Source organism: Nannospalax galili, unplaced genomic scaffold (genome assembly GCF_000622305.1).
Source record: "Nannospalax galili isolate Female #2095 unplaced genomic scaffold, S.galili_v1.0 scaffold14, whole genome shotgun sequence".
In the NCBI taxonomy this organism is placed as follows: domain Eukaryota; kingdom Metazoa; phylum Chordata; class Mammalia; order Rodentia; family Spalacidae; genus Nannospalax; species Nannospalax galili.
This window is the reverse complement of record NW_008336953.1, coordinates 3,674,279-3,685,550: the sequence shown is the minus strand read 5'-3', so window position 1 is coordinate 3,685,550 and position 11,272 is coordinate 3,674,279. Positions and strand designations below refer to the sequence as shown.

General features: G+C 37.0%; 1 protein-coding gene across 5 annotated transcripts in view; it reads left to right on the top strand.

Annotated features, from left to right (window-relative positions):
* The window catches only part of Arhgap21 (Rho GTPase activating protein 21), a 154,899-nt gene that overhangs the window by 114,108 nt on the left and 29,519 nt on the right, over positions 1–11,272 (top strand). For all 5 annotated transcript variants that reach the window (XM_008831731.3, XM_008831733.3, XM_008831732.3 and 2 more), the window contains 2 exons: positions 10,383–10,541; positions 10,657–10,759. In XM_008831731.3, coding sequence (XP_008829953.1) covers positions 10,383–10,541; positions 10,657–10,759 — 262 coding nt within the window. The remainder of the gene's footprint in view (positions 1–10,382; positions 10,542–10,656; positions 10,760–11,272) is intronic.

Genomic DNA, 11,272 nt, shown 5'->3' with positions numbered 1-11,272 from the left:
TCTTTCCTTAATTTCAGGAAATTCTCTTCTACAATCCTCTTTAAGATCTGGTCAATACCATTAACCTGAAATTCTTCTTCCTCTATTCCTATGATCCATAGATTTGGTCTTTTCATGGTGTCCCACATCTCTTGCATGTTCCATTCCTGTGTTTTTTTAAATTTTCCATTTCATTTATTCTAGCAGTGAGGCCCTTCCCCTGTTGTTTCAAGTTGGCTTATTGAGTTTTGCACGTCCTTCTTCATTTCTGCCTGAGTTTTCTTCGATGTTTCTATCTCTTTTGTGAATTCATTCAGAAGTTTATCCCTATCTTCTTTTAGTTTTTTCATTTATTTGTTCTTGTGTTCTTTGAATCTGTTGAATTCCTTGATCATGTTTATAATTGTTCTTTTAAATTCAGTGTCCTGGATTATATCTAGAGGGTCCTCCTTGTAGAACTCTTCTACAGGACTGGTGGAGTTTGGTGGGGACATAGTGTTGGCTTTCTGTTTTATTATTCTTTCATTGTGGTTTTGGCATGTGAATTTCTTTTGTTGTTTATGATTCTGATATGAGAATTAAATTGAAGTATGCTTCTGTTTGCATTTTCCGAGTGCCTAGTTCCTTTCTTCATTGGTTATGTAAAGCTGGTTGGTACAGGGTTCAGGTTCTCGTAGGTTTAATTTGGAGGGGACTGATGGCTTCAGATCAGCTATTCAGGAATACCCACAGAAGCCCAATTCAGTTTCCAGTTAGGTACATTCAGGCTTCCTTCACCACATGAGGGAGGCCAAGGGAGGTCAGAGCTCGGCACTCTCTGGCAGTCTGCTGAGATCAGAAACACTACCATGATGGAGGTTGAAACCCATCCTCTGGCTGTCTGCTAGGATCTCACCCTTAGCCTACCAAAGCCAGATCTGCCCTGAGACTTTGGGAAGGGCCTCATGCAGGTAGAGGGATGGGTAAGGAGCAATTAAGGGAAGCTCACCACCAGGTGGAGGCAGGATCCAGGGGCCTTCAGGCCGTTCCCTGCTTTCTCAGGCCCTTTGCCAGAGGGAGGCCAGAACTCTCTGGTGGTCTGCTACACCAATGGAAGTTGAAATCCACCCTCTCCAGTATTTCAGTTTTTCAAGAAGGATCTTAACAAGGTTGCTGCAAATAGGATTTATTCATGTTGTAAACATTGTGGGGGAGGAAGCTCTACCAAAAGTCCATCAAGCTCAATGAAATAGAATTTCATTGTAAATAGAATTTAATAATGTCATTGCAAATAGATATTTTAGAGAAGGTAACTGAGGACTAATGATTATTTTATGATTTTTTTTTTTTTGAACCTACAACCTGAAGCTGTATTTCTCAGGCCTGTGAGATCTTATCAGGACAATAGCATCACATTTTCTTTCCATATAATCAGAATGTCTTGAAAAATTGCTCATTTTTATTTGTTAATATTTCTTACTAATCCTATAAAGTACAGAGATAAAATGAAAAAAATATTATTTAATTGAAGAGTAGACTAGCTAAAAAATAAAATAGTCAGATATATAAGTCTATATACGAGCAGATTGATGAAAACAGAGAATTTCATTTGCCGATTCATTCAGAGTAAAAGTGCTTGAGGCTGAAGAAGGCTCGGTGTTTGCAAGTGCTTCCCTGCTCTTCCAGAGGACCTGGATTCAAATCCCAGCAGCCCAGCTCACCACTGCCTTTAGCTCTAGGAATCTGATGCCCTCTCTGGCCACCATGGGCACCCACACACATGTGGTATAGAGACACATAAATAGAAATAAATCTTTTTCTAAAAAAAGAGTAAAAGTACCTAATAATTACCTCTATTTGACTTTGAGTACTGATTAAACTCTTTTCCTATTTCCTAGTAAATAACCACATTTGTTTTTAAGCACTTTTTAACATTACCCAGCATAAAAATGAGTTTATGGTCAATTTACTTCATACATACCTGCTTCACCTTAATGTACAGCAGTGGTTACTGTGGTGCTAATTATACTGCACCAGTGGAGTGAAAGCTGAGCACTGACAGAATTCACTTCCTTCATTTCCTCTTGCGAAAATTGCCCACCATCTAGTAAACCTCTTAGCAGCAGCCAAGCTGGCATGGAATGGCACAGCTCCTCCCACATTTTTACAGCATGGTCAGGCTTTTGCACTATTTAACGTTGTTTGAAATAAAGACACTGGAAGGAATTTAATTTTGCTACTTTTCTAATTTTTAGAATATCATTTCAGACACTTTCTTTCACTTGAGTTTGCTCTTGTTAAGCTTTTAGCCTTTTAAATTTTTTGTGTGTATGTATGAGTGTTATGCCTGCATGTATGTTTGTAAGTTGACCTGTGTTGTGCAGGGCCTGCGGAAGCCAGAAGAGGGTGTCAGATCCCCTGGAACTGGAGTTGTGGACAATTGTTAACCACCATGTGGCTACTGGGATTTGAACCTGGGTCCTCACAAGAGCAGCCAGTGCTCTTAACTGCTGAGCCATCTTTCCAGCCCCAAAGGTTTTAGCTTTTTGATTAATAATCCTTTACTGAAACATTAAAGTCCAAAGGCATCATTGTGTTTCATTTAGTAGTTCAAAAATTTTATGTTGTTTTTTTTTTTTTTTTTTTTTTTGTTTTTTTTGGAAAAGGTTTCCCTTTTTTTTGGTCTTTTTGAGATAGGGTCTCCCTGTAGCCCCAGCTGACCTGGAACTCGTTATGTAGATCAGGCTGGCCTCGAACTTACAGAGATCCTCCTGCCTCTGCCTCCCAAATGTTGGGATTAAAGGCGTGCGCCACACCCAGTTTATGTTGTACAAAATTTTATTCATAAAACCTCAGTACTTATTGAGCTTTGAAGTTTTGTCCAACCTGTATGTTTTCCCTTGTCAATCTAAGTAGAGATAATTGGATAGATGCCAAGAGTCAAACTGAGAAGACAGTGTTTGCAACATTTCCCAGTTTCTCAGGAACACCGGGTCTAGCAGATCTTAAGTTATTAAGAAACAATTCACAGGCAAATAACTTGAAAAAATGGTCAAGCAAGCTTTTTTACTGCAATACTTTTCAGAGTCATTAATTTGCTACAAATTTCGTAGGCATGATGTAATACAATAATAAATACAATTAATTTGGGGGCTTTTTTCTTTTTGTTTTTTTGTTGATTGTGTTTTGACAGGATCTCCCTAGTTACAGCCCACCTGGAAGTTACAATGTGAATCAGGCTGGCCTTGATCTAGCAGAGATCCACCTCCCTTTGCCTCCCGAGGGCTGGGATTAAAGGTGCATACTCAGTATAATACAATTAATTTTACTTTATATAATAAATACAATTTTTATTTGGTCTTTTTGAAACAGGGTGTCCCTGTAATCACAACTAGCCTGGAACTCGCTACATAGACCAGGCTGGCCTCAGTGTCACAGAGACACGTCTGCCTCTGCCTCCCAAGTGCTGGGATTAAAGGTATACGCCACCACACCAGGCAAAATACGAATTTAGTTAATTTAATTATTTGTGTAATAAATATTAATTATTGAATTATATAATAAATATAAAATTTCTCAGAAATATTTGACAGTTGATCCTTTTATTTAGGGTACTATAAAACACATTTGATGAATGTTGGTGTGCATTCTATGCTCCTTTATTCAAATTTCAAATAGTAATGAAAGAATTTAAGATTTCTTTTATATGTCACATCCAGAATCTTCTATCCTGTTGTTTTAATACAAATGTCTTGTTATTTGAAAACAGTAATAGACTCTTGCCCCAAAATAACAAGTGCTTTAGTCCCCAAATATCAGACTGGAACCAGCTCACCGATTTACTTATCTATAACAGAGAGCTAATCTCTTATGGAAAGAAAACCCCTCTTACATTTCATCATACATTTAAAAACGTTTTTTATTTATTATTTTTATTTTATGTATATGAGTGTATTGCCTGCATGTATGTAAGTGTACCCATGTCATGCAATGTCCTTGGAGGTCAAAAGAGGGTGTTGAATCGCCTGAAATTGGAGTTACAGACTGCTGTTAGCTGCCATGTGGGTTCTGGAAACCGGACCCAGGTCCTCTGCAAGTGCAGCCAGTGCTCTTAACCGCTGAGCCATCTCTCCAACCCATCTTTACACAGTTAATATACAACATTTATCGTATGATGTAGAAAAAAAGTTTAAACATCCTGTTTTTAAATGAGAATATTAGGGGGCTGGAGAGATGGCTCATCCGTTAAGAACACTGGCTGCTCTTGCAAAGGACCCATTTTTGTTTCCCAGCACCCATATGGCAACTAACAACAGTCCATGACTCCAGTTCCAGGGCTTCTGACACCACCTTCTGGCCTTCAAGACACTGCATGACATGCGTGTACTTACACACATGCAGGCAAATCATATACATAAGTAATATTCTAATTTATTATTTTTTATTATCAGTAGTTTGCAAATCTGTCGCATATGCACACACACTTTACAGAGATTCATGAGTCTTGAAAATAAAATGTCAACTTCCTTTGTAGGCAAATTAAAAATAAGAAATGATTAACTGTTTATAAAATGATTTGAAAGTTGAGTGGCCCATTTCTCATCTCACATCAGGAGACAGAAAGGTTGCTTGAACCTGGAGGTTAAAGCCAGTCTGAGCAATATAACCAGACCTGTCTCAGTAAAAAAGATAATGTAGCTTTATATATTTATGATATATATTAATATATTTGATTTACCTCTTGAAGAGAGGTGCATTTGTCAAAGGGTGCTTTTTTTCTTCTTTAGTTTTTTTTTTTTTTAATTGACATAATTGTAAATGTGCATTGTGTAACTATCAGATCAGGTGATTAGCATTTCCATCTCCTCATACATGTATTATTTCTTTCTGAAGTGAATTCAAAACATTTCTGAATATTATGGGCACACAAATTTATTTTTGTTAACTATGGTTAACTTTGTGGTGCTGTAGAATTCTAAAACTTACTTTTCCTAACTCATTCAACTCTGTATCTGTTGACTAACCTGTCCTTAAATCTTCTGAGTTGAGCCCACTCTAGCCTCTGGTAACCACATGTGAGTGAAATCATGGGGCATTCTATTCCTGGCTTATTTAACTTAGCAAAGTACCCCCTCATACCCACACACATACTAATTCACCCATGTTGCTGCAAATAGCCTTTTTTAAAAAAGTCAGTGCATTGCATTCTGTTGTGTTTATATTGCACGTGTTATTTATGCACCAATCTCAAAGCTGGACTTTTAAGTTGATTCCATGTTGGCTTTTGTGAAAAGTGTTGTGACAAGACTGGGCATGCAATGCCCCTTCAGTATACTGACATCATACCCTTTGTATATGTTTGCAGTAGTGGGGTTGCTAGATCATAGGTTAGTTTTTTATCCTTTGAGGAGCCTTCATGCTGTTTTGCGTATTCCTACCATCAGTGTTTTCACATCCCATCAAATACTCATTACCCCTTGCCTTTCTAGTAATACCCTGTCTAGCTGGAATGATGTGATGCCTCAGTACAGTTTTTGACTGACGTTTCCCTGACGTGATATGTTGAATATTTTTCCATATAATTTCTATAAGTTTGTGTATCTACTTTTCAGAAACATGAATGCCTGTTCAGATATTTTCCTTGTTTTAAAATCTATTTGAGGTTTTTTTTTTTTGGCTCCTGAGTTTCTCATATTTTTCTGGACATTTTGACCTCTTGTCAAATGTATAGGTTTCAAGTATTTTCCCTAATTTTGTAAGTTCTCTTGACTTTGTTGCTTATTTCCTTCTAATTTTGATATAATCCTATTTGTCTATTTTTGTATTTGTTGCCTGTACCTTTGGAATCTTATTTTTTTAAAAATCCAAACAAACCTTATTTAGTCTTGAAAACTTCCTATCTTGACAACAAAACTAAACAAGCAAGCAAAAAACCCATTAGGACAAATAAATAAGTTTGGTCATGAAGCATTTTTCATATTTTTTTCTATAGTTTGGTATATTCAGATCTTACAGGTAAGTCTGCCATTCATTTGAGTTGGGTTTTGTATATAAGGATCCCAATTTCTTCGGAGTGTTGATACATTTTTCCAGCACCGGTTATTGAAGAAATCATCCTTCATGTGGCATTGCACCTTTGTCAAGGATCGGTTGACTGTAAATGATTGGCTCTTATCTGTAAAGCATGTTGGTGTTTTGGTAGGGAGGGATTGCACTGAACCCTTAGATTGTTTGGGCAGCATGGACATTTTAATAATATTTATGTTAACAGTCCATGAACACGAATAGCTTTGAAGTTATTTGTGTCTTCCCTCCCTCCCTCCCTCCCTCCCTCCTTTCCTTCCTTTCTTTCTTCTTGCTTTTTGATTTCTGTGCATTGATTATTTGCTTCCTTAATTTTTTTCCCTAGACTTTCTGGGGTCTCTGTAGCTATGCAAATGGGGGATTGCTTTCATGACTTTTTTTTTTCAAATAGCCAGAAGACTACTAATTGGTGTATAGAAACACTGCTGACCTTTAAATGTTGGTGTTTTTTCTTTTTTTTTTATCCTGCAGTTTTACTATATTGATTTGTCTTAACAAGTTTTTGTTGTTGCTGTTGTAATTGTTCTGTTTTGTTTTCAAGGTAGGGACTCATGTAGCCCAAACTGACCCAAAATTCTCTGTGTAGCTGAGGATGAACTCAAACTTCTGACCCTCCTGCCTCCGTCTCCTGGGTGCTGGGATCATAGACGTGCACCTCCACACCTGGTTTTGTGTGATGCTGGGGATTGAGCCCAGGGCTTCATGCATACTAGGTAGGCACTGAGTTACATCCCCAGCCCATGTTGTAATAGTTTTTTGATGGCGTATTAAGGGTTTTCTACATACATGATAGTATTACTTTTTGCCTTGTGCAACAAAATACCTAACAACATTTAAGGAAGTAAAGGTTGGTTTTTGTTTACAAGCCATCGAGATGGGGAGTAAGACGGCTGCTCTCAGTGCATCTGCATTTTGGGAAGCAGTAGGGGTCACAGCCCCATTGATGTGCTGCCCACGTTCAGGGCCCGGCTCAACTAAACCTTTGTGGAAATACCCTCATAGACATACCCAGAGGTGTGTTTCCAGGGTGATTCCAGATCTAATGAAGTTGACGGTGAAATGCTAGCTGTCACAATGGTCATGCTATCCACAGACAAGAACAATTGGACTTTCTCCACTAACGTCCCCTTGTTTCTTCATCTGGGCCTTCCCGTGCTTTCTTTTGGTTAATTTTCCTAAGGTTTTGTCAGTCTTGTTTATGTTTTCAAAGAATTTCATTGATTCTTTGTATTTTTTTTATTTCTGTTTCATGAATTTCTGCCCTCACCTTAATTATTTCTTTCTATCTACTTATTTTGGTTTTGGTTTGTTACTGGTTTTCCAAGGCCCTAAGGCGTATTGTTATTTATCTGAGATCTCTTTTTTTTTTTTTTTTTTTTTTTTTTTTTTTTTTTTTTTTTTTTTTTAAGATTTCAGTTTTACTTTTAACTGTGCCTATGTATGTGTGTATGTGTTTGTATACCTGAGTGCAGTGCCCATAGAAGTCAGCCGAGAGTGTCAGATCCCCTAGAGCTGGGGATAGAGACAATTTGTGAGCCACCTGGTGTGGGTGCTGGGGATGGAACTTGGGTCCTCTGCAAGATCAGTACATGCCATCTCTCCAGAAACACTCCCCCCACCCCTTGCCCCCCTGCTTCTTAATGTAGGCACTTGATTTGTGTCGTGTCGTATGCTCTCTTTTAGAGAAATGTCCATTGTCTGCTGAGAATGTATGTTCTGCAGTGTTTGAATGGAATGTCCTGTAGACTTCTATTAGGTCATTTAACTCCAAATGTTTCTGTTTATTTTTGTCAGGATAACCAGTGAGAGTGGGGGATTGAAGTCACCCATTATTTTGTGTTAGGGTCAGCCTGTGTCTTTACCTCTAGTAATATTTCTGAATTATCTTTTCATAATTTGAAGGGAAATAAAAATTGGATTTATCAGTATAGTATATAAACGAGGTAAGGCAGCTGTATTTAAACAGTATACTTTCTCTCCTCTCTTTAACATACTGGTAACCTTTTATTATAAAGATTGCAAGCAACCCTGAAATGAGAAACCCAGTAATAGTCTCGCCTATACTTCTCTCCTCTAAAACCTCTAAAATTGATATCGATTCTTCCCCTTTTAGAGAACATGCACTTGCTGGGCACGGTGGCGCACTCCTTTAATCCAAGCACTTAGGAGGCAGAGGCAGGCGGATCTCTATGAGTTCAAGGCCAGCCTGGTCTACATAACAAATCCAGGCCAGCTGCAGCTGCAAGGAGACCCTGTCTCAAAAAAACCAAAAAAGGAAAGAAAACATACTTGAGACTCAGATGATTTAAGTCCAGTGTACTTCAATAATTTCTTCCAAAAAATATTGCTTGTTCTCTACCTGGCTTATTTTGTTAAACAAAATGCCATCCATGGCTGTGCTGTCTCAAATGACAGAATCTCCTCATTTTATGTGGCAGATAGCAATTGATTGTGTAGGTATTCTTTAACATGTGTAACTGTATATCCCCAGGGAAAGTGCCTCAAGTTTGAAAAATGCTATCTTACAGAATATCTCAATTAAAATAATTTTATGTCTTATATCAAATTGTGTACCAGGTCCCATGTGAATCATCAAAATATAAGTGACTTTGCTACAGGAACTCTCTTCAAACTACAAATGCTATTAATACTGCATAAGGCTTATGGTTTCAAATGGAATACATTCTCCAATTCATATGAGTATTCATGAATCACTGTAGAATTGTGAACTAGCAGATTCATTTAAACATCTGACTTGGGCCAGCAAGCTAGCTCAGTGTTTAAAGGTGCTTGCCACACAAGCCTGGCAACCTGAGTTCAATCCCCAGAGCGCATAAAAGTGGAAATAGAGAAGTGATGGCACAAAACTGTCTCCTGACAGACATACATGCATCATGGCATGTTTGGTCACACATATGCATGTATACACTCATACATAATAATCACTTTATACTTTATATGTATGCGTCATTTGAAAATTTTTCAAAGAACTTAAATATACATTTTGGTAAAAATAAATTTTTTAAATTTTAAATAAAAATTAAAATTTTCATTGAATTAAGGTTTGTATATCTGGTTGATTCTGGGAAAAAAGATTATTGAATTCTCACTCTTGATAGTAAGCTGTCCTATCCCTACTAAAAATAGCTTAGAGAAGTTTTCAAAATAATTTCTCTTGATAAAATGTAAAAAGTTGCTTTTAAGTTTTCATAAAACCAGTAGATAAGCTTAAGATCGTCATAGTTTACTGCTTTTAGTCATAAAATGGAATGTTATAATTTTCAAACATTAGTCCTTCTGCTGAATATTGATCATTAAAATGATAAGAGAGTCTTAGGTTGCTGATATAACCTGAGCCAAGTAACCAAAACCGTTTTATCATTATTTTTAAAGGATTTTGTTATGAGACACTTAATTTTAAGCTTTATAGTTTTGGTATCTTACTAAATTATAATCTCTTGACCTAATATAGTAGAATTTAAACCATTGATGTTTTTATAAGAGTGAGAATTTAGGCCAGAGCCATTGTTCACCAATGGGAAGGCAGATAGAGAACAGGACTCGAGTGTGAGGCTTGATTTGAATCACACCATCAAACCTTGTACCTTTACACAAGCTAATCTGTCTTTGTCTGTAAAGTCACGTGTTTTAGGATTTCATAAATATTATAGGAAATAAGAAATTTAAACCATTTAGATTTTCTGTAGTATGTAATAAACACCATTAATATTAGCTGCTATGCATGCATGTGAATTTATATGACGGATAGTGACAGGCCTGGATGAGATTTGTCTGGGAAAGAGGGGATCTTTTTGTGATTTATTCAAAAATGCTGGGTAGGCTGGACATAGCTCTGTTGATACACAACTGCTTCTGACTGTTTAACAGATGGTGTTCGTATTCGCTACCTTCCTGTAAAAATTAATGACTTCTGTGGAAGTGGTGGGGGAAGGGAAATTCTGAGGGTTGATATCAAAGGTAAACCTTAGCCAAGCTTCCTGAATTGACCATCTGCAATACATTTAACATTTGAAAAGCAATTTTTAGGGTGATGTATGATTATTGGTATGCTTCAGCTAGTTTGGTTCTAGGTACCTATAAGTTTACATTGGTTTTCGTTTAATAGTTGGTAGAAAAAATTATTCATTTAATTTCTTACATTCTCAGGATTATTTGGCATCACTAGAGCAGTGTGCTGACCTTTAGCAAGTGTCTTGCTTATTGGTAGTTTCATGGGTGTCAAAGCATTTATCTGGCCCTTTGAGTAGTGATTGTCAACTGTTAGTTGTATTACAACAGTTACTTCAGTTAGAGTCCAATAACTGTTCCTTTTCTGACAGACGAGCCAACCAGCCCTAGCATCGACCATGATATTGCACACATCCCAGCTTCTGCTGTTATCTCCGCCTCCGCCTCTCAGGTCCCCTCCATCGCAACAGTTCCTCCAAGCCTCATGACTTCAGCTCCTTTAATTCGACGCCAGCTATCCCATGACCAAGGTACGTTAAAGTCGTTATGCAAATCATCTCTCACAAGAGCATGACAGATTCATCTTCTCACCATTGAAAGACTGGAAAATCACTAGAAAAGTGTGACTGTGGATTTTAATTACAGAATCTGTTGGACCTCCCAGCCTGGATGCCCAGCCCAACTCAAAGACAGAAAGATCAAAATCATATGATGAAGGACTGGATGATTATAGGGAAGATGCAAAATTGTAAGTCTCAGACACGTTATTTTAAATATTCATGTATGAGCAGGTATTCAGCCTGAGTCTGGCTATTTGTCTTGTTTTCTAACTATATGACATTAGAAATACAAATAAAATAATATTATTGAAGTTGTTACTTGGTAACATCCATTTGGATTTTAGAAATAAGACTATTTTAAAATCGTAATACACATGTGTGGTACAAATATGTATTTATAAGGTAGAATATGTTTATGTTTATAAGAACATTTTTATATATGATTTTATAGGTTATAGATATAACGTGTTCCTCCTAACTAGACTTGTAACCACTTGGTAACACTCAACATAGGTAATTGTTTTCTTATGTAAGCTTTCCTTGTACAAAATGATAATACACATACATGTGCTTATGTATGTGTGTTTTAATTATGTTTATAAACAAATGGATATTTGGTGTAAATACTGACTGGGAGATCCTTCAGTTCATAGATTCCTGCCACATTCTTTCTCATGCTTGTGTGATTTTCCATGAAATAG